The following is a 23422-nucleotide window of genomic DNA, read 5'->3' on the forward strand; positions in this document are numbered from 1 at the left end:
TTATACATGTTGCAAATATCTTCTACTCTGTTGCTCACTTTTTTACTCTCTTTGGTGGAGTTTAAATGAACAGACATTCCTCATTTCAATATAATTCAGAGTATCAGGCTTTTTCTTTATTGTTAATTCTTTGGTATCCCATTTAAGAACTTTTTATCAAAATCCTAAAGACTTGTTTGTATTATGGTTCTCCAGGGAACCAGAACCAATACATGTGTATCAATGTACTTATATTGATTTAAATGAGATTTATTATGAGGAATGCGCTCATGGGATGACGGAGGCTGGGAAGTCCCATGATCTGCCGTCTATAAGCTAGAGAACCAGGAAAACTGGTGGTAATTTAGTGGAGTCCGAAGGCTCCACCAAGAACCAAGAAAGTTGATGGCGTGAATTCCAGTCTGAGGGCAGCAGAAGAGGAGATAAGATGTCCCACTGCTCAAGTAGTGAGACAGGGAAAATAGGATGAGCTCCTCCTTCCTCTGACTTTTGTTCTCTTCAGGCCTCCAGCAGATCAGATGATCCCTACCCACTTTCAGGAGGGTTGTCTATCCTACTGATTCCACTGACTCAAATACTCATAGACATGCTAGAAATAATGTTTATTCCAGGCATCCCCGGGCCTGGCAAGCTGACACAAAAGTCACCATCCAGATGTTCCTACAGTATCTTCTAGAAGCTCTCTTGTATTACCTTCTCCATGTTATATCTATAATATACCCAGAATTGATTTTTGAATATGGTTTAGCAAGTTTCCTTCTTTGCATGTGTTTATCTAATTGGGCCAACATCGTTTGTTGAAGAGACTTTCCCGTTGCCACACCGTGCTGCCTTTGTCAAAGGTCTGTTTCCACGCTCTGTTTCACTTCATGGATCTGTGTGTCTGCTCTTGTGCCAATGCCACGCTGCCTCGATTATTGTACCTTTGTTAAAAGTCTTGATCTCCAGGAGAGCTGGACCTTCCACCTTGTTCACTTCTGTGAAGGGCGTCTAGGCTGTTCTTGGCCCTTTCTATGCCCATATTAATGTTAGAGTCAAATCGTCAGTCGCCACACACATGCACACAGTCTTGCTGGGATTTACATTGAGATTGCTTAGATTCACAAACCATTTTGGGATTTTATGATACTTTTATGATACTGAGTCTCCTATGCCACAAACATCGTATATCCTGCTATTTATCTATGTCTTCTTTAATTCTTCTTCTCAATACGGTCTTATAATTTTCTATGTAAAAGCCTTACTCATCTTGTGTTAGATTCCTCCTAGGCATTTGATATTTGTCGTACTATTTTAAATGGTATTTGTAGGGTGCCCGGGGGACTCAGTCCGTTAAGTGTCTGCCTTCGGCTCAGGGTATGATCCCAGGGTCCTGGGATTGAGTCCCACATCAGGCTCCCTGCTCAGCAGGGAGTCTGCTTCTACCTCTCCCTCAACTCCCTTCCCCCTGCTTGCATACTCTCTCTCTCTCCCTCTCTCTCTTTCTCTCTCTCAAATAAATAAATAAGATCTTTAAAAAATAAATAAGTGGATTTTTAAAAAATTCCTTTTTCTCCTTGTTGCTGAGACATGGAAGTACAACTTGTATTGATCATGTATTCAGTGATCTTACTAAATTTATTTATTAAATAATATATTATTTATAATATTTATTATATATATTATATATTATATATATATATTTATAATATATTATTTATATTATATTATCAAATAATTTGTTTATAGATCCTTTCTAATTTTTCTATATACCCAGTCATGTCATCTCCAAGCAGTAAGAGTTATACTTTCTCCTTCCTGATGCTCACACCATGTATGTCTTTTTCTCGCAATTATTGTGCTGTACAGCGTTTAATGGAAGTGATGGTAGCAGACATTCATGTCTTGTTCCTGATCTCAGAGAGAGAAGTTTTTACAACAAACTCATGCAAGATAATGAAATCTTACCCTTTAATATACACTTGATTTTCCTTTCCACTCAGGACGAGCTTTCAGTGTGGAAAGACTTTCAGGTTTGAAATGGGGCAGTGGTGGTTTGTAGGCTGAGAGCAAGGCAGATGGAATCAATGTTTTAAGAGGACAGAAACTGAGGTTTGTCACAAGACCGTGTCTCATTTTAACTTTGTGACGAAAGTTTCGCCTTGTCCACTTTACAGAAGGACCCGTGGCTGACCAGGGGTTGAAACAGAGGTGTCAGACCCAAAGCCCAGACTGTTCTCACCCCTCCCAGACTGCCTGCTAGAATATTTTTTTCAAAGATTTTATTTATTTATTTGAAAGAGAGAGAGATCACAAGTAGGCAGAGGAAGATGGGGCAGGGCGGGGGGTGGTGGGGGGAAGCAGGCTCCCTGCTGAGCAGAGAGCCCAGTGCGGGGCTGGATCCCAGGACCCTGAGACCATGACCTGAGCTGAAGGCAGAGGCTTAACCCACTGAGCCACCCAGGCGTCCCTAGAATGTTTTTTTTTTTAAGGTTTTTAAAGAGAGAGAGAGAGTACAAGTAGGCAGAGCAGCAGGTAGAGGGAGAAGGAGAAGCAGGCTTCCCGCTGAGCAGAGAGCCCAATGTGGGTCTTGATCCCAGGACCCTGAGATCATGACCTGAGCCAAAGGCTGTGGCTTAACGGACTGAGGCACCCAGGTGTCCCTACCTGCTAGAATATTGAATGTGAAACCCCCAAGGTCACAAAACTGTCACTTTTGTCGCAGATTTCCAGGGGAAGCATTGTTGAACTACCTCACAGGTATATTTAACATCTTTTCTTTCTCCGCCTCCAAATCCCCGCCTATCGCTGTCATCTCCCCCATCCTACCTTTGATTTCCATCGCCATGGGCGCAGACTCACACTGGAAGGTGCCCTCCCTGCTTGCCTGAGACCCTGAAGGGCTGCACCTGCCACTCTCCTCAGCCACCTGGTTGAGCCACCCACCAAGCCAGGGCCTTCCCCAGCTTCTGCCCCTTGAGCGCTTATCTGATGTCAGGGGGTGGGGGGCAGAACTGGGAGCTTTCCTTCCAGTCAGGCAGCTTGGGCTTTGGGGGTAGAACTGTGTATTCTTAAGCCCTTTGAAGTGTCAGCTGTCCCAATTTGAGGATTACACAGATAGACAGAATATTTCTCTGCTGAATTATGAAGAGAGGAAGGCAGAGTTCAGGGAGGGTAGAGACCCAAACCCAAACAGGCCCTGGGGCTGGCAAGGGCTCCCTGGGCCCAGGCCTTAGCGAGAATGTCCCCATTACTCTCACACCCCTCCTTTCGCAGCCCAAATAACTACCCAAGGATGACCTGGGAGATTTCCCTGCAAGACAGAAAATTCTAGGACACCAAGAACTCTCAAAACTAAAAACTAAATTGAAACTCTTCAAGACCTTATAAAAGACAGTAAATGTTTCTTTGGTTGATTTAACACAGGGTTGCATTAAGCAAACAGCTTTTTCTCCTTCTGAGGTTCAATGTCCTTTGGATAATTTTGCCTTTCCCTTTACGCGATTTCTGCAACGGACCACAGTCTCCACATTCTGGGGAGCCTCCTGGGGCCACCACTATCCAGCGTGACTTGGAGCAAGCCTTTCAGCTGTTTTTCTTCCAAATGCTTCTTAGCATGTGGTGACATTTCTTTGACAGGGAAGAGAGAATTAGCATATTTGTTTTCTATCTCTACCATACCTTTTCCTGAATTTTCTGGTGCAACTCATGCGTCTTTCTGTGCATCCCGGGAAGGAAGACTGCTCTTTGGCTGCCTATAATGAGCGGATAGCTCAGCTGGGCAGTTTTAAACCCAAGGAGACCTGTCCCTTTCCAAGACTTCAGGGCATTCTAGAAGATGCTGGTGATATTCAGGCCGTCCCCTGTTGGATGAATAGGCCCACTCAGTTCCTGGCATGTGGGGTGGGACTTCTGGCTCCCTCCATGCCGGTGTGCCCTGCCAGACTTTAGTGCCTGTTCAGATACTTAGAGTAGAAAGTCCCCCATATAAACACCCTCTCTTGGGTACTGGAAGGCTGAGACACTCTCAGGGAGGTTAGCCCCTACAAGAAAAAAGCCACAGGATTGTGTTTTGGCTCCAAGCCTAAAGAAAGGTGCCCGTGGCTGTCACCTCCTACAAGCTGCCTGGCAGATAACCAGAACATGCTTGGCTCTTTCTAAGCGTTTGGCTGTGCTCTCTGTGGGGAAGTGTTCCTGATCGGTCTTCACGGCCACTCCCCAGCTCTCTGGGGCCTTGTGGCTTTTTCTCGGTGGCTGGGCAGGAAGCCTCCAGAGCCTGAAGGAATTGCCGTGCTCGATGACAAAAGCCATCAATTGACATAAATCACTCAGAGGCGGCCTCATTTATTGAAGAGGAATGGAACACAGTTTACTCTGTCCTCTGAGCACACTGCTTCAATGGCAGGCACTCAGGTGAAGAAAGATCTCACAGAGTGACTCAGAGCAAGCACCCAGCTCCTGGCCACTGTGTCAAGGGCGTGTCATACTGGGTGTCGGGGGAAGGGGGGGGGCAAAGCTGTGATCTTTAGATAAATACCGTAATGTCTGAGCAGTCTTGGGACCTTCAGATCTATTCTCTAGAACATTATTTTTTCACCTGAAAAAAAAATTCGTTCTTCCAAGCACCAAAAGTTTTGTTTTAAGTTTCTATACCTTCTGTTTGCTTGAATAGTGTTAACCGGACATAAACGTGGCCCTTTCTAATAATTTGGGATTGTTCACAGTGTTTGTGTTGTGATACAGAAACGTTTTCCTCGTGGGCTGGCATGCTGTGCCGTGCCCTCTCCCTCCACACTGAATGCACTGTGGTGCTGCGGGTTGTCACACCACCCGCTGAGCCCCTGCCCCCTCTGCCTGTGTGTCCCCCGTTAACAGTCAACATGGCTTGCCACATCTCCAGAAGCACGAGGCCCCATCGGGGTGTGGAGTCAGGGAGCTGAGTTAGCTGGTTAGAATCGTCGTGCAGGAGGAAAAGCCCCAGATGAGGAGCAGAGTGGGGGCTCCCTGTGAGTCACCTTGTCCTACAGCTGTGCTGACCACTCACAGGCTTTGTTTGTTGTTTATTTCCTGGTTCTGCCCTGCGCTTCGAATATTCTAGGTTGTGTGTGATTGCCTTCCAGATAATCACAATAAGGTTGTGCTTTTAAAATCCACCGTGAACTGAATCATTCAGGACATTTGTCGTGTTGGGAGGCTCTGCCTTACTGCTGACCGCCCCCAGTTTCATCGAAATCTGCTTCTTCACATTCTTCTTTAGCACAGATGAAAGACCGTTTAGCTGGCCACAGTCTGAGTCATAAACATTCTAAGAAACCAGCAGATTCTTCAGTGTTCCGTTCCTGAAGCTGAAGGAATTTTTCTCTCATTTTTGCCTTCTTCCTAGCATCTTTTCAAGCTCCTAGTATCATCAGACTTGACTCTCGTGTTTATGGACCCATTTGTCTCCTCAGAACCAGTATACTTGATTGTGGGCCCCTCGAGGCAGGGTCCTGCCTTTGCCTTCCTGACCCATGAACTCCTTGCAAGGGGATGGAAAGATAGAGGGTGGGAGTGAGGGTCCAACCTCCTTCCTCAGACCTCTGAGGACCCACTGCCTCCACGCTCGGTGAGAAAGTGAAGCCGCCTGTCCACCAGGGAGAGCCCCTGTCCTCCTTGCACTTCCTTCCCATCCACACCCAGCCTTGGTGGAGGCCGGAGGCCAGCACTGGTCAGAACCCTGGGAAAGATGGGCTAGAGCAGGAGAACCACAGGAATCGTCAGGAAACCCTGATACTCAGAACTGTGTTACATACCAGATGGGTCACTTCCCACTACCAAACCTGGAAAGTGACTTCAGGGAGATTCCCTAGCGTGTGAGCAGGGGCCCTGAGGTCTGCCCACGTGCTTTGTGGCCTTGAGAAGCAGTTATCAGGTGTTTTCAGCCCAGACCTGGACACCTTTCATTTGCTCGTTCCTCAGACTTCACTAGACCCTTGCTAGGACCAGCTACCGTACCAGCCGAGCACAGGCAAGGAGGAGGCCCCTCCTTCCTGAAGCTCACAGCCCGTGGGTAAGATGGGCACCTAAGCCCACATTCTCAAGCTGTGACAAAGGCCGTGGTGGAGGTGCACAAGGTGTGCAGAGAGTAGGCTTCCAGTGATATGCCCGTCCCACATGGGAAAGCCTGTGCTGCTTGGTGCCTACGGTGTTGGGGTGTCAGTGTGGGAGGCCCTGCGGGATGTAGGTGAGCCCCAGCCCCACCCAGGGGGAGGAAGTTGCTCTGTGGCAGGGGGCTGAGGGAGGGGACAGGAGCTAGCAGAGGAGCTCATCAGGGTCTGTGTTCTGTCTTGTCAGCCTCTGTAAGGGTGAGAGAATGATGGCTAGAAGGAGAGTGGTTGTGTCCCCCCAGGCCCAGCCTGAATGGCTCTCCCTGTACCTCCAGATCTAGCACAGGGTGGCTTTCCTCCTTCTGCTTCCCCAGCGGGGTAAGTGTCACCATTCCTGGGCAGACGGCCGCAGAGTGGGGAGCAGCACCCGCTCTCTGTGTGAGGTTGGCAGTGGAATGCCCCTGGTCTGCACACTGCCTACACGGCTGTCCAGGTGCAACCTAGCACCCAGAATTTTCTGTGAGCGGTAATTGAGCAGTAAGCCTACCAATATGCAACTGTGACATATAAGGACCCAGGCTTGAGCCTCACAGAGATTTGCCCATGAGTGGACTGGCATGACTCAAATCATTAGCCAGGGAGTACCATCCCTCTCCCCTGCAGTGGCTGCACGGAGAGATGAGAGGCCTGGGCAGGGGAGGACAGCTGCAGCCGGGGAACTACATGGACCCTGGAGGGCATTGGGCAGGGCCTCCTCCCAGATGGGGACAGTCCAGCAGAGGCCAGAGAGTGCTGGGTGCTGTGGACTGGTCCTCCCAGTCATGAACGGATTGGTCCTCCCAGTCATGAATGGCGGCCCAGGCCTAGCCTCAGTTACCTCAGCTACTTCAGCTTCCCGTGAGGAAGCTCCCAGAAGGCCATGCTGACACAGAAATCTGGTCAGCATCCCGGGTGCCCAGCCTTCCCAGAGCCTCTAGAAGTCCTGGGTAAACAGGGCTCCCCAAGATGAACTTGGAGTGGCAGCTCAGGAAAGTGAAACCGTTGGATCCAGTCAGGATTTGACATCTGCTGGCCTTACTGTCTGACTTACCACTGACCCGGCTCACCTGGAGGGATAAAGGGCCTCATCCAGATTGTTCTGGCCTCAGGTCTAAGGTCAAGTTGAGGGTAATACCCGGAAAGGGCTGAAGACTTCCCACAGCCTATATCTGAGAGCTTTTGTTGGCCCAGAGACAGAGGGTAGAGATGGAGATGAAAACCAGAAATCCCCTTGCTGGCCCCCACCCACCATTCAGAGGGAGAGCCAGGGCCTCAGTGTGTCCTAGAGGTTGCCCTGGCAGAGACTTTATCATGTTGGGGAAGCCCAGAGGCTTTGGACAGGAACATATCCATTTAAACCACTCTGAGCCTAGTTCATAAAACGGTAGGTCAATATTTTACAAGTCACTTAGCTAATGAAGACCTCTGCCAGACTCAACATACCACATCCCAGTGGGTGATAAGACAAGTGTTAGTTCACTGGAAACAGCCCAGAGGAGAGGTTTTTCCTTTCTTTTTTGTAATCTGCTGGGTCTCATACTTAGATAGAGTGAGGCGGGCTGCCCTTGGACAAGAATATTCGCTTGTCCGGTGGCCCAACAAATGAGCCCCGGCTACACTCTCACCCCGTGCCAGGTCTAAGCAGCAACCACCTGTAGACGAGTCGGAATCTCATTAGAGCAGACTCACATGTCCCACTCGGCTGGCAGAAGCCATCTTTGGTTCTGTCTGCCAAGTCCACATGCTGCCTTCCTGCGGGGAGAAGCTCAAGGGACGCCACAGGAGCTGTGACTGCAGCATGATCTCCACTCCCACCTCCAAAGACAGGCCTCATTTTCCCCTCAGCATTTTCTCTGAAGCATTGAGCAAATCATGTCTCTGAAGGGCCTCGTTTGTTCCCCCAAGCATTTTATTACCATCTACACATGCCCTTGGCTGTGACCTACGCTTGCCCTTGGCCATGGGATACAGAGATGGGGTGGGGGGGCCTGGTCCCCAGACAGGAAAACCAACCTCAGTGGAGACCCTCGTCATCCGTGATGAGCTCTGAGCCTGGACTGAGCCTTGAAAACTCAGCCCAACTGAGTGCAGGAGGCGCACCCGGGCGTGGCCAGCAGAGGGCGCCCCCGCGGGAGCCCAGGAGCAGTCCTGCAGGGTCTGGGGACCCAGCGCCCAAGAGGAGGCCCAAAGAGCACCCTGGGAGCGGAGATGCCCATGTCCTCATGACTTGGGTGAGAGCTAAGCTGAAGCCAAGGGAGCGGCCGCCTGTGATGCAAGAAGCCAGATCTGTGTCAGGGCTCAAGCCCCTCCAAGGGCCCTGGCCACAGCTGGGGTGACCAAGGGACTGACACAGACTGTTGAGATTTTTCTGAGAGGGTGGAACTCTCCAGAGTGAGTATTAAAAAAGGCCTGAATTCTTTGCCCGAGTCAGAGTTCAGTGTGGAACTACACTCTCAGGACAGGCTAGAAAGGCTCGTCAGAGGCTTGCCGAGCAGCGGCTCCCAGGGCAGGCGTTCAGCCAGAGGCATCTGAAGGTCAGGACGGCCGTGGCTCTGCAGAAAGCCCCGCCCTCCCTTCTGAACTGGTGGGCCAGCCCATGGCCACAGCTGGAGCAGTAGCAGTAGCAAGAAAAAGAGGTCGCCGAGGAAATAGGCAGAACCTTAGAGCCTTTAGCTAGTAACTGGAACGGGCTAGGAGTGGGGATGGCTCTGGGGACTAGGGCAGTGAGAACCAGCGTGCTCAGCACCTGTGCTCATTCAGTGGCAACACTGAGATGCAAGGTGGGGGCTGAGCCCCAACACATTTGAGAGAAAGCATTTCCTTGGGGAAGTGGTGAGGTACAGATAATTCCAATTCCTAACCTTTTTGTCCCCCTGAGCAGGAAAGAGGCAGAGGCCAAGCCAAGGCTGCAAATAAGACTCCCAAGATTACAGAAATGTCCCGGCCCAGCCAGGTGGGCAGGTGGCCTCATGCGTGTACCTGCCTGGTGTAGTCTGCTCCGGACCAAGGGGCAGGGAGCAGCCCCAGGGAACATCTCAATCCCCCTGGGCTTGTGGAGCACCAGGCCGAGAGGAATGACCTGGGCTCTGTGGGTGCTGCAATTCTTGCTGAAGGGAGGAGGTGCCCTTGACTATTAGGAGGAAGGACTACAGTGATGTGGCAGACCAGCTTGGGGCAGGCTCTGTATTGAGCCCTTGGTCAGGCACCGCTCAGGAAAGCCTGCTGCCAAGTCCTCAGGGAACTTTGGGCAGGCAGTTCAGGATAACCTGAAGAAAAAGCAGTGGACGGGCCTCTGCGTCCCTGGTCTGTGAGCTTGGAGGAACCACTCCACCTCTGAGCCTCCCTTTGCCCATATGAACAACGAGGGGTCTAAGACTTGTGAAAACAACATAAAGTGCCGGGGAAATGGGGGTATCGGTCTTGCATAGACAAAGCAAAATTGCAGATAAAACATCTCTTTGGAGCATGCCTGATGTATGTAAGATACAGTCCTAGGCCCTGGCTGAAGGTAAACGGCTGAGCGAGCCAGCCGGAGAGAGGTTGGCATGGGACAGGCCTGAGTGGCTTGGGAGGCGTTGGGGGTAGAACGCGCAGAAGCCCACAGAGGCTGCCGTGTGAGCGTTGGATTTGGGCCAGCTCAGAGCCAAGAGGCCTTATCAGTCCTTGCCCCCTTTCTGGGCTGGACTGGGCAGAGGACCCTCAGAGCAGCTGCCCTGCGCCATCCCCAGTAGCCTCAAGCATTAAAGGCTCAAGACTTGGGCTCCAGGATGATGCTCAGGTCTAGACCCTTGGCTCCAAAGGATTTTACAAGGTGTATTGTCTTTGAGGAAGCCGATGGCACCCACATGTGCCTTTTTCACAAACAAAGGCATAAATAGCATGTTTGGGTACCTCTTCAGAGACTGAGACCCACTCCTGGTGTGCCCCACAGTGTCCCAAGGCACTTTCATGGCCCAGAGAGCCCTGACCACGTCCCCATGCCAGTGCCTCCCGCCTGACCGTCTGTTCCCCATGGCCTTGGACCAGGCATGCACAGGAGGTCAGCCAGACCAGGGCTCAGGATGGGGGCTGATTGCCGCATCTGGGTGGAGGCCAGCTCACGCACGGTTCCCCCCAAGGGCCATGCCTCCACTAGCCTTGCAGCCCTGGGCAGCCCACCCAGGTAGCCCCCCAGGTCTGCAGGCCCCGATGGCCAGGGTGCATGGGGGCATTAGAACCCAGAGTCCCTCTTTGTGGCCAAGGAACCAGCGCTTACCTAAAGACCCAGATTCACGTTTTGCTCATTCCAGGAAACCCTTTCCTCCACTTAGCTGGAGACAGAGGACAGACTTTGGAGTAAAGACCACAGTCTCCAGATCACGACCCTGCCACACTCTGGTACATGGAAAGCCCAACCCAAGACCAGCAGGTGTTCTTACTTCCTTCCAGCCTTCAGTGGCTGTGTAGCTGGGCTGGCGGCCCTGCTTAAAGTGAGCTGCTCCCCAGAAGCAGTGAGACCAAGCGTGTCTTGGGGCCGGTGAGGAAAGCCTGTCGTAACTTGGAAAAGCCAAGTAGCTGGAGGTCCTAGGAACTTGTGTCTCATCCTCTCTTACCTAGTTGTCTGGTGTATATGTGTGTGGGGGGGGGGGGTGGGTACGGGAGGGTGACACCTGGAATTGCATTCTGGACTACACCTCTCTCCCAAACAGCTTCGTGCCCAAAGCCTAACTTTAAGACCAAAATCAATCCCTCCCAATGTCAGTGATGGCCAAGCCGGCCCCCGCTGGGCTTATCCAAGCTCTGTCCCTTGTCCAAGGTTACAGAGCCAGGCCCCATGGTTGGGCTGGGGCATGAAAGGGACTCCAAGGCCCGGGAGTCTGAAGAGGGCAGCAGAGCTGTCAGGGGGCAGTGTGGTGGCCCCCAAAGGTGGCCGGGCCTCTGTGTATCCCGACCATACCTGCTGTGGTCGGCAGTTCTCATCCCCGTTGGAAGGCAGCTGGGAATAGAGAAAGGCGTGGGTGTCAACGCCCCAGCATAGCCAGCGAGCCCTAATTACCCAGCTCCATGAGGCCACAAGCACACACAGCCACCTGGTTCTGCTTAGGGGGCAGTTTTCTGCCATGAGCACCGGCCTTGTGCCTCCTCGAGCAGAGTTCTGAACCTTGGGAAGGGAGCTCGGCTTCTCAGCTAGCTTTACGCTGACAAAGGGCTTTCTGCCTGTCAACCCAGCTCCCCAGCAAACCCCGTCCCCTCCCTACCACAGCCACTGGGCCTCCCTTTGGCAGGGCCCGAGGGCCCATGCTCCGGACGCCTAGCCTCTGGAGACTTCCTTTCGAGCTAGAAAAACAAGCGGCCGAACCGTGCCTCACTGCAGCAGGACCCCACCCACTGAACCTATAGAAAGGCCCTGGAGTGGATTCAGCCTCACAGAAGAGGAAACCTGGCTCCGGCCTCACCCGCAGGGCCTGTTATGTCTGGCTCCAGAGGCCTTCTCCTCTGGGCTTTTCCATGCCTGTGAACTAGGCCCCATTCATTTCCCTGTGGTTTCGTGGGAATGTCCAAAACACTCAGCAGGTTGTAGCAAGCCCAGAAGGAGAGGGGTCAGCGAGAGGCCCGGGCTGTGACGTGTGGTCGGCCCCACGGCCACAGCGCCTTCCGCTTGGGGTGTCCGGCCGGCTGTGGGTGGGCACCGGTCAGTCCACCGGCCGCCCCCCACCCAGCCTGGCCAGCTCGGCCTGCGGCTCTCTCTCTAGGTCTCCACTTTCCAGCTCCCAGGCCACCAGCCCCTCCCCGGCCTGGCCTAGGAGAGAACCGCAACAAAGATCTCTTCAAGCTTCCCATCCCCGGCAGCTTTCCCTCAGCGCCCATCCAGCCGTCCTTCCCCTCCCTCCCCGACTCGCAGGGCCTGTGCAGTTTTCCACCACACTGCCCTCCATCTGGGGCCGCTGGGAGAGCAGCAGGTCCTCCATGAGGGTGGCCGCCTCCCCCCCAACACACCTAGCCCCCTGGGCTTCCCAGCCTTGGAGAAGGGGCCACACTCAGGCATACTGCCCTCCTGGCTGCCACCTTCCCACAGCTGAACCCCAGGGCTCCCAGGCCCATAGTGGGGAGAATGTGCCCAAGTGGGGAGAATCAGGTCCTCAGAAGGAATGATTTGAAACTGGCTGGCTGGGAGCAGTTCTTATCAAATTTCCAAGTTAGCAGTTTTCAGCAAGTGCTAATCAAACCACCTCTGTGAGCGGCCTAATTCCATCTGCATGAGATTCCCAGAGTTGTGATAAGTACCCCGGTGGCCAAGGGCAGAAGAGGCTCTGCTGGTCTCTCACTTGCTCTTGGTCTTTGAAAACTGATGCATTTTCAGGTTTGGGTCACAGCCATGCCACTGTGCCCTGGCGGCCCAGCTCCCCTGTCCTTTCCAAAGCCACTTTCAGAGTGTTCTGGGTATGGAAGGGGTGGGGTGAGTTTCTCATCTGGTTTAGCTGTAAAATGAATCTGGAAATGGAACATCCTTGGCGGCACTGTGGCTCTGGCCGGGCAGGGCTTAGAGGGTAAGTGCAAAGGAGCCGAGAGCCCAAAGGCAAGGGCCCTGGGCCGGCAGGGTCAGGAGCTCAGCCTGCCCGTCTACATGGAGCCTGGGCTCAAGAGAGACCCTGCTGTCAGCTGCCGCTCGTCTAGATCCACTGACCTCTGAGGGAGGGAGGGCAGCCAGCAGAGCTGTGGTCAGCCCAGCGCTAACCTTGGGTCTGGACTGTGCCAGCCCCCAGGCTGCCCTGTCCCTGGGCCTTGTGAGGTGGCCACCGTCTTTGTTGACCTCCTTTGCCCAGTAGACTTGAAAAGACAGTTTTGGGACGGTGCCCTCGTGCCAGTGCTCCTAAGCTACCCAGCTGCTCTTCACACAGGGGCCTGCTGTGTTCTAGGGCTGCTGCTGTCCTCCCTGAGCCCTCAGGACAACCTGGGAAAAGGGGCTGGGGAACGTGGGATCCCACCCCCCTCCTCCCCTGCCTCGCTGTGGCCCTGGGCAAGGCCCTTCCTCTTCGGGTTCTAGGAGCTCCAGGCAGCTGGGAGGAAGGGGCCCATCCCTTCCTGCAGGGACCAGCACTGCGAGTGGGCCTTCCCGGGGCCCTCCTTGAGCAGACAGATGGCGGCTAGGACAAGCTGCCTCCTTTCCCCTCAAACCATGTGGCCCGGCATCCCCTCATGGGAACTGACAGCTCAGAGGGGACATCAGACTTCTTCCCTCCTCGAATGCAGGCTGGCCACATAGTCACCCTCAGGCCCTCCCTCACCGGTAGCTCCTTCGCCGCTGAAAACACGTGCAGGGTCATCTTTTGGAGACTTAAAAACAGCCATCAGAAAGCGTTCCCTCCTCACCCTCCCTTCTGAGGAAATCTCACCTCTTCCAGTAAGGGCCATATTGAGAGTCATCTGCATTTGACGGCCTCCCTCCTCAATCTTTGGTTTCCCAAATCAAGCTCCCCAGCTCCACGGCCATGGCGCCATGCGCCTACTTGCCAAACGTAGGGTCCTCTGCAGCCTCCTGTGTTCTCCACAGCGTTTCTGTCCCAGGCAACCACTCCTGGACCTCATTCCCCCCTCATCCGTCTCCCCCCTTGCCAGCTACCATGCTCCTTCCCTCTTGCCCTCCTGGGCCCGCGGACAGTCTCGCCTAGTCCCAGAGCCTCGCCTCACTTGTATCTCAGACTCTGGCATGACCTTCCCTTTCCTGCTGCCTCTGGCTGCTGCTCACAAGCCATCAGTCCCTCCAGCTTTCGTCCTAACTGTGCCCTACCTCGGCCCTGCGCCCCTTCACCGTGTTCTGCATGCCCATCCCTGGGCTGGCAGCCTGCCCCGCTCCCCAGAGAAGTGCGGGTGCTGGAGGCTGGTACCCCAGCCCCGCCTGCCATCCCCCACAGCACAGCCCTCCTCTCTCTGCCCTTGGTTCCTGCTTTTCTTGATTTGTTTTGCCTCCACATCTTTACTCGTTCATCCCTTTGACATAAAGTAGTTCCCTCCTCCTTGCCACTTCTTGGAATTGATCTGGCCTCGAGGTCACCAGGCCTGTTTGCCAATCGGCTGTGGGATTCGGAGCCAAACCTCTTTCCTTTTTGCCCTGTAAGCTCCCCTCGCCTGGGATAGAAAGCCCTCCCAGGGCTGCGGGAGACTTCGGGGGTTCCAGTCCAGACTGCTCCCCTCATGCGGTCTGTCACCAGGTGCTTTGTGAACGTCCCTCCCTCCCTCGCTGCACACAGGCAGAATTCAGCCGTAGCAGCTCTAAAAAGATGTGAGGATGAGTAAGAGAGCAAAGAAACCAACGAATGGCTCTAGCTGGGGAGTCTTACCCCTCTGGGGCGGGGGGTCAGTAAATAACCACGCTGCGGTCTTGTGAGTAGAGTGCGCCACGGAGACCCCTGAGACCAGGGGTGGGGAAGCCGGAAGGGCTGTTGCTTCTCAGGCACCGCGTTTGGGAATGGACGCAGTCAAGCTCTTTTCTCAGGCAGAGCTCAAAACTGTCAAGGACTCGTGGCGGCGAGTGTTAGGGGTCAGACGTATACACGTGAGGGCTGTGCGGCCAAGCAGAACAGGGCCTGGTGGCAGAGACTCAGCCCTCCCAACTCCCGAATGTCCCCATCCTGGGAATCTGTACAGATTTATAGAACATCCGCTCTGTGCCAGCTTCGGGCATCCACCCAACCTCGTGCTGGGACCAGGGTAGACAGCACTGGGATGGGGAGGAGGGTGCGGCGATGATCAGAGGCAATCACAGCAGTGGGAGTGAAATGCTAGAAGGGGATGCTCAGGGAGCACGGAGGGTTCGTGCCTCATGCTGCCTCCCCAGAGGAAGAAGAGAGGAGTGGAGAGGAGAGGGGGGCCAGCGCATCAGCGAAGAGAGCAGCAGTGCAATGAGACAGAGCAAGGGAGAGCTGCATGAAGCCAGCATGGCTGGATGATGAGGAGTAGGGGTTGGGGAGAAGGGAGAGGCGATCCGGGCACATGACAAAATGCCTAGTAAACCTCATTCTTCCAAGGAGTTGGGCTATCCCAAGGATGGTGGCAGTCAGTCGCTGAGGGCTTCAGGTAGGAGAGGGATGTGAGCAGGTTTGCTTCGAGAAAGAACGCCCGCTTTGGGTATAAAGTAGTAAACAGCAGGGTGAGACTAGGAGTGGGGAGGCCAGTTGGTCAGAGCTGGAGGCTCGACCGTGGTGGTGGCATCGGGGCTGGAGGGCAGCGGGAGCCTCCAGGAACCTCACTGTGTGTTCTGCCCACATCCTGGGGTCGGGGTGCCCAGCCAGGCACATTCACGGTACACGCAATAATAGTGTTCTTCAGGGAGGCCAGGAGATTGTATATCGCACCTCTATTTTTCAGGTAGATCGGTTGAGATTCAGAGAGGTTTAAAATTGTGTCTGCAGTCGCACAGCTAGTGAGGGGCAGAGCGGGAACTCCAGGCCTGCGACTGACCACTAGCCTCTCCCCTCCACACGGCCTGGTCCGTGCGCCTTGGACCAAGGAGAGAAGCGGGACGCAGGAGAGGTGACGAGCAGGAGCTTCAGCCTGGGACACCACCCTCCCCCTGTCCCACCCAAGGGGCTTGTTGGCCACAGACACCCCCTCAGGCCCCTCATTAACAAAACAGAGCCGCGGTCTCCCAGACCAACGGAAGAACATTCTGTCAGTTCCTCCAACAACGACAGTCGAGAATGGGCAGCCTTCCTCGAAAAGGACAGCTGTCCCAGCCCATTGCCCCTGTAGCCACTGTGTGACCCCCGCCAGGCAGAGCGCCTTCTCCCAGACCTCGTCCTTCCTGCTGGGACCCAAGTTCAGGGGTCAGTGAGCAGTAAGGGCCACAGCCTGGAGCTTCTGTCATCCTGAGGTGCATTAGCCTCCTGGAATAAAAACCTCAACTGGAATTGTCCCCTAGCATTTCATAGATATTTATACTTTTTTCTCTAAGTAACGTTAACACACTTGGGGAAACACCATTCCGGACCAAAGTCGTCTTTGCTGTGTGAGGAGGTGTGTGCTTGTGAGGAGGTTGTCTATGGCCTTTACCTGGCGTCTGCCCGAGTGGGCGAGGGACTCCTACAGCTCCGGGCTTGCTCTGCTCCTTCCTGGGATGAGAAGCCTCACACCTGCCCTGCTCTCCCCGCCCCAGCACCTGCAAGCCCAGAGCCCAAGCAGGTGGGATGCCGGGAATGAGTGCTGATGGGCTCACGTCCTGGCAAGGCCCCCAGCTGGCTGTCACAGGCACCCCACATACACCCCCAAGACCTCCAGAGTTGTGGGCCCCCAGTGGCTCTGGGCTCCAGATGCTGGGCAGATGCCAGGACCGGGACTGAGGCCCCACCTCCAAGGGCTTGGCTTGCTGTTCTGGAAGGGGATCCTGGCTGGTGGCCATTCCTAAGCCCCCGTGTAGAGCAGTTGTCAGGCAGTTGCTGACTTCCAGCCTCTTCGCCCTCCCCCAGCGAGTGGGGCACTGTGATCTCATGCCTGTGCCATGGCAGGTGGAGGAGATGGGCTCTGGCCAGATCAGGTACCCAGATCCAGGAACGGGGTCCTCTATCCCCACCACCCGGCCTCTGACGCGTGATGTTTGCTGTCAGGGGCGCATCCTAGTGACCCAGCCACTTGGCTCGGGGCCTCTACAGTCAGCGCAGGCCCCCAACGGGGAAGGAAATTGGGGGGAAGGGGTGTTTGCTGACAAGTCAGCTGTTCAGGCTCCTCTTCTAATCGCCCTGCCTTTCCCCCTTTGGCTGAGGAGAAAAACACGGAATGGGACCCCAGAGACCCCTGGACCTTGGGCCGCAGGACTGCAGTTTCTAAACCAAGGCTCTTTCCTGCCCACAAGTTCCTGGGTTCTAAGCAGCTCCTGCCACGTCCCAGGTCCTGCGGAAGAAAGAGGCTGGGGGGCCCCCTTCTGGCCCATCCATGGAACTGACCCCTGGGGGGGAACCTGTTGAGCCTGGTGAAGGGGGCCTTTGCGGGCCTCAGATGAGAGCAGAGACACCCTTCTGCCTCACCCCCACTGCCGCCCAGCCCAGTTCTCCCTCTGCGGTACCTGGCCCCGCTTTTGACAGTGAATCCTGAACTCAGGGGAATCTGGGGGCTAGCCGCTTGGCATTTCCTTGGCCTTCCTGTTCACTTGACTGGGCACCCTGCTCCAACCGCGCTCCGCCCCTCCCAGCACCCCCGCCCTAGGACCGAACTGCCACGGTACTCCAAGCCCCGTTTCCTCCCGTTCACAGTTTGCGTGTTCTCTCTACCCACTCCTATCCCCCCTGCTGGCAGAGGAAGGATTTTAAGGACAGGTTGTGGAGAAATGGTCCCCGCAGCTATCCTAGAACACTAATGAGCCGTGGCAACACCCAGGGAGTCAGCCTTATTGCTACGCCACCTCCCAGTTCAGTGACATTGATGCTTTTCTGGGATGAATGCTTGATATCTGCAAACTATCTTGGAGAGAGTTCAACAGGAGAGAGTTCTCACCTCCTGCCCCCCTGTCCTGAGGGAGGGACTGAGACACTCAGGGAGAAATGGAGCCCCCAGGAGGCACCAAGGGACCTGTCCAAGGTCAGCCTCTGCATCTCAAGCTTCGACAGACTTTCTTCTCAAGGTTAACCAGAGCATGCTGGCTTTTCTCCCACTGACTTCAGGTGCTCGTGGGAGTGTACTGGAGGTCCAGGGAGGACAAATAATGGAGAAGCAGCCTGACTGGAGTCTGTTGTCACTGCCTAGGGCTCTGGGTATCAGCCCCACCTTCCCCATCCCTTCCTTCCCGTTCTCGACCTTACTTGAGAACATGAGATGAGGTGGCAGAGCACCTGCAAGAACTGGGAGCAGGAACGCAGCTCCACCCTGGGGTGGGGGGCACCCCACCATTCAGTTCCTTTGACCCCAGGGGTGGGAGTTGCGTGCAGGGACAGCTGGAATGCCACAGCCCAGCCCACTCCTCTGGCAGGCCCAGCGCTCCCTCACCTGCAGCCTGACGGCAGCCCTGCTATGGGGCCATGCTGCCCCCTGCTGGCAACACTGGCAAAACAGCACAGGGTCAGTCCCAAGATTATCTAGGTGTTCCCTCCTGGCCCAAGCTTGCACCTGGGCTGGAGACTGCGGGGCCCCAAGGAACAGACCATAGACACCCTGCCCAAAAGCATTCTCGGACTGCAGGGGGAGGCAGGTCTCGAACCGCCTGGCACACAGTAATGTTCATTGAGTGGACAGACATGAACGAAGGTACTCATCTGAAGCATTCTGATGATGACCAAGAACAGACATTAAACCAAACCAGGCATTTATTGAGTAGGAACTGAGAATCCTGTTGGGTTGACAAGATCGAAATATGAAAAGTCCAGCAGCGCTAGTCTGAGACACAGGTGACCGTGAAACAGCCTGGCTCTTGTTGCCTGGGGGCGAGTTGGCAGTAGGGCCCCAGGGGAGAGATGGACATAGCCTTCAGCCTGGGCCTTCAGGAAGGCAAGGGAAGGGCAGGTAAGGGTGATCAGTGGCAGGAATGAAACTCATAGGGCATCTTGGGGACTCCCCCCACCACCACCACCACGGCTGGCCATTTGGCGTGACAGTGTAGAAGAGAGAAAGTATATCCTATGTCGTGAGGCTGACGACAGGAGGCCCTTATAACCTGTGATGTTCGCACTGGTCTCCAGGACCGCCCTGTGGGCTGGGGCCGCCTTCCGAGTATACGTTTGAGAGAAAGGAGGGTCAGGAGAGGTCTCAGAGTCATGCCTGTTCCTACAGCAAGAACACGGAGCCAGGATTCAGACCTCCACTTAGGAAACAGTGGCCAGTTCCGGTGACGGAACCCCAGGTTTCTCAGCAGGAAGGGCTGTGCACAAGGACAGACTGGGGGGCAGGGAGGCAGAATGGTCACTGCAGTGACTATGAGCACACAGTAGGGGATAAAGACACTCCCCATCCACGGAGGTCTGACCCTTGCCATCCTCCACCCAAACTCTGTCCAGTCCGAAGTCAGACCCTCAGATGAGGGACTAGAGCCCAGGCTCAGGCTGGCCTTCTCCCAAGGCCCCGATGCTACCACCAGAGGGCCATTCCCTCAGCCTTGTCCCTCGTAGAGAGGGCTTCAGGGAAAGACAGATGTGTTCTCAGGACAGCTTGGCAAACCAGAACCTCACTTCTGCTGTGGAAAAGGGGCTCTGTCAGCTCCCTCTCCCCTCCCCTGCCGCCGTCACAGGCTGCATTTCTCTCCAAGAGCTCAGCGAGGTTGCAAGGCTAACCCTAAAGCGACACGCACACCTCCAGGAAAAGGCAGTTCATCCCCCGGCTACTTGCCGCCAGGGCCACAAGAGCTCACTCCCTGACCTCTTCTGGTTCCGTGGGAGAAGCACGGGCTTGATGTGCTCCTTGGGGTCCAGAATAAAGGCTGGGGAGAGAGGTCCCTGAACTGGGCAAGGCTGGCCCCATACAGCCCCTTTCCAGCCGCTTCTGCTCTCCTGCTGTGAGTGCTCTGCTCACTCTCCCACCAGAGCCCTGGGTCGGGGAAGCAGCACGTGGCCTCCTGCCCCAGGTTTGGGGGGTGGGGGTGCTGACTATGCGAAGCTGGCTATGCGATCCAGCTTCCCCCTTTTCCTGACTCCTCTATCTTGGCACACACCTCTCCTTCCCCGTTGGTCCCTGCTCCTCTCCCTGGGTCCTGGGTGTGCCTTTGTCTCTTCACCGGGAGCCGTATCTGTCCCTGCTTCTTGATTCTAATTACGCTCAAGGGTAGCAGCAAGTGTTCAAACCTAAGAGGTTAACTCTCTGGGATTTGAACACCTCGACAGCACATTGACGTCGCCCCAGGAAGCCGGATTCCTCTTGCTGTCTGTGACCCTCCTGTTCATCCTCAGAAACCCTCCTCTCCCCAAGGAGAGAAGGGAGCCCTGGGTCTGCTGACCACCTTCTCTGCACCCCCAAGAAGCGTGCTGATGCTGGGCCTGGGCATCTTGTTTTCTCACCGCTGGGGTCGTCCCTGAGTGTCCTGGGAGGCGAGTCGTTCAGCAGACAGCTTTATCCAGCACCTTCTCTTTGTCAGGCAGGGCACTGGGGTACCAGGCACAGGGCCACAGCGGGAAAGAAGACAGATGCCATTCTGCCCAGACTCATGGGGGAGGTGGTGCGCAAGCTCAAATGTCAGAAGGGAAGAGCGCTACTGACGGGTTAGCGCCAAGAGGGGCATGAGCAGGGATACGAGACTGGGTGGCAGGAGGGCATCTCTGGCACAAGAGAGCCAGCCTGCAGCTAGTTTGAGAAAGAAAGGGCAGCGGCGGCCCCTGACACCTGTTCCCCACCTCCCCACCCCCCGCAGGCTCGTGGAAGAGTTTATGCTCCTGGCCAACATGGCCGTGGCCCACAAGACGCACCGCACCTTCCCTGAGCGTGCCCTCCTGCGCCGGCATCCTCCGCCCCAGACCAAGATGCTCAATGACCTTGTGGAATTCTGCGAGCAGTTGGGGCTGCCCATGGACTTCAGCTCTGCAGGGGCCCTCAATGTGAGTGCCGGGAGTGCGAGAGAGGGGAAGGCCCTGGGGAGAGGCCTCCGAGTCACAGACGCCCTGGCCATGGGCCACACTCCCCACCAGGACCAGGCCGAGGGAAGCCGCTCAACACTCCGTCGTGGGTAGGGATCCTGGGCCGGGGCTGGACTGGGCTGGGCTTGGGCCCAGAAACTTTCCATAGGGGGCTGAGAGGAGTGGAAGCCCAAGAATGTTTTTTATGGTAAGTGCTGTCAAGTGCTCCCTTCCTAGAACCAAGCCTTATGGGGCTCAGGCCTGACCTTTGATCCCATGGAAGGGTGGCTGTTCTGCTCTGGGCAGAGAAGTACCTTAGGTCAGACAGACAGTCTCTCCATGTAGCCAACAAGACATGGAAGAGCTGACATTGGAGCCACGGCCAAGCGTGGGACGCAGGCTGAAGGCTGCTGGCCTCCACACCCCACCATGGCCCTCTGAGCGGGGTCAAGCCCTCAGCTTACCCTTCCACCCCCAGAGCTGGGTCTCAGGTGTTCAGAGGGTGACAGGGTTCCCCAGAGCCTGGCCCAGCTTGACTGCCCATCACACGGTTTGCTTCTAGAAAAGTCTGACCACAACATTTGGAGATGACAAGTACTCCCTGGCCCGGAAGGAGGTACTCACCAACATGTGTTCCCGGCCCATGCAGGTAAGGAAAGACCTTCCCCCCCCAACCTGCCCCTTCTCCCAGGGGCCTCCAGGACCTCCACATGCCAGACAGCCTCAGGGGAGGGGTGAGGAGGATAGCCCCAGGCGTTAGCTAGGACAGGTGAGCCCTGCGCTCTGATTATCAGCCTCCTACACAGACTTGCCTGCCTTACCTGTTCAAGGAAGCTTCTGTGGGGCCGTTCAAGGGCCCAGTTTGAGGCCCGCTGCCCCCTGCGTGGCCTCAGGGGCTCCATTCCCTAACTGAAGGCAGGGAGTCATCACAGGGCATACACCAAGCCTTTAGTGCCCAGTCCCTACAGACCAGACCAGCTCAGGGAAGGAACAGGGGCCAGTTAGCAACTGAGCTGGATGGACACCCTGGAGGGGAGAGATTGTCTCCCATTGCAGCCTTCCTGGAGGGGAAGTCATCACCCCCCCACCACGCACCCACCCTGTGGACCCCAGGCAGAGGAATCTCCCTCTTCCTCGCTGGTAGGAGGGGAGTTAGGCAGTGGGCCTATGTCGCAGGCAGTATGACAGGCTGGCAGGCTGGCAGGCTGGGCCTAGACAATGAACTTGCTCCGGCAGCCTGTCTCAGCCCCCTGAATCTGAGCTTCAGCCCCTGCAGGCCCAAGCATCTTGGGAAGGAGCCCCCCGCCCCCCAGGCCTGTGAGGCCAGCCGGAGCTGCGCATACTAATGGGGCCAGCTCTGGGCTCCATCCTGGCCAGGGGGCAATGACAGACCATTTTTCAGGGGCTCAGTCACTCTGCGGATTCAATCAGTCCACAAGAACCAGGTCACCTCAGCTGGCCACAGCCAATCTATTTCCTGACATTCATATTTCCTGCTAGGAATGGAGCCACTGGGGCCCTTTTGGGTCTGGCTGCCTTTACCCTGTCCCCGGTCACAAGCGTCTCCCCCAACCAAGCACCTTTAAAGCATGCCACACAGAGGGGCAGGTGTGCCTGTGGCGAGGGGACTCGATGTCACTCTGCGCTCTAGTTGCTCTGAGATGTAGTTGCCCCAGGGTCCCAGGAACTGCCTGTTGACTGTGCCAGGCAGGGCCAGTCGGGCTCCTGTTCCCTGCCTCCAGCCTCTGGAAGTGTCTGGAACTGTCCACTTCCAAAGTCAAACTAGCTCTGGAGCTCTGTGGAAAGGAGCCCTCCTCTCCTGAGTCACCTAGAGCCTGAAAAAGAGTGGACTTCTGGGCTTTCCTGCCAGTGAGTGACCTTCAAGGCTGGCCTTTGTATGGGGAACTGATGGCAAAGGGTCCTGGAGTGCCTGTGGTGTCCCTAAGAACTAGGACAAGGACAGGGACCCGGCAGCGGCAGCAGCAATTTCTTAAGGAAGCCGCTGAAACAGGACACCTGGGACTTTCCTGTCCCAGGAAAGCCACAGTCTCCACCCGTCCCAACCTGCCCAGAGACACCTTCCCAGCCAGGAAGGGGACCAGGGCCTCTGTGCTGCTCAGCCCAGCTCGTTTGGGGAACTGGGCCACCACCACTGAGAACAACACCCAGACGTGGCTTGGCGTGGCGGCTGCTCCCACCTCCCCCAGTGACTTGCTCCGGACATGACCCCGGCCCCAGCAGGAGCTGGCAGGGAGGCAGACTCGGGGAGCTGAGCAGGTCGTCACCAGCTGTGCCCTGGATTCTAGGCCCGACACACACAGAGTAAGCGGAGCCGGCTCTCCGTTTGGCCAAGCGCACAGGCAGCAAGGGAGCGAGGGAACAGACAAGGGCGTGACTTGGGCCTCAGTGAGGGATCTGTCCACTTGCTCCTCGCGGCATCCTGGGGTTGCAGCCCCAAGACCTCCAGGACCACAGGGCAAGTGGCTGCAGGCACTGTGGCCAGGCCACCCACACAGCAGAACCACCATGGCCTGGAACCATTTGTTGGGTCCCTAGAGAAACTTGGCCTCTCTTCGTGTACCCCATCCTCACTGCCCCCTGCAGAAAGGCCTCTTGAACTCAGACCTTGGTGCCCAGATGGCTTGTCAGGGACAAGGGCTGAGGTTGGCAGCTGGCAAGCCTCTCTCTCCCTTGGCAGGCGTGTGGCTGCCTGTAGGGGGCGCAGAGGCGCCAGGGTCCCAGCGTGGCCTTCAGGGATAGGGGCTGGAGGGCGTGAGGTTGGTCACCACTAAAGACTAGGCCTGGACCACAGGGAAG

The 23422-nt window shown here is 55.6% G+C and overlaps 1 protein-coding gene across 4 annotated transcripts in view; it reads left to right on the forward strand.

The window, feature by feature from the left end:
* The window catches only part of LOC111144288 (DIS3 like 3'-5' exoribonuclease 2), a 359800-nt gene that overhangs the window by 332396 nt on the left and 3982 nt on the right, over positions 1-23422 (forward strand). For all 4 annotated transcript variants that reach the window (XM_022498710.1, XM_022498559.1, XM_022498640.1 and 1 more), the window contains 2 exons: positions 20404-20587; positions 21168-21254. In XM_022498710.1, coding sequence (XP_022354418.1) covers positions 20404-20587; positions 21168-21254 — 271 coding nt within the window. The remainder of the gene's footprint in view (positions 1-20403; positions 20588-21167; positions 21255-23422) is intronic.

Source organism: Enhydra lutris, unplaced genomic scaffold (assembly GCF_002288905.1).
Source record: "Enhydra lutris kenyoni isolate GAN:26980312 unplaced genomic scaffold, ASM228890v2 scaffoldscaffold1, whole genome shotgun sequence".
In the NCBI taxonomy this organism is placed as follows: domain Eukaryota; kingdom Metazoa; phylum Chordata; class Mammalia; order Carnivora; family Mustelidae; genus Enhydra; species Enhydra lutris.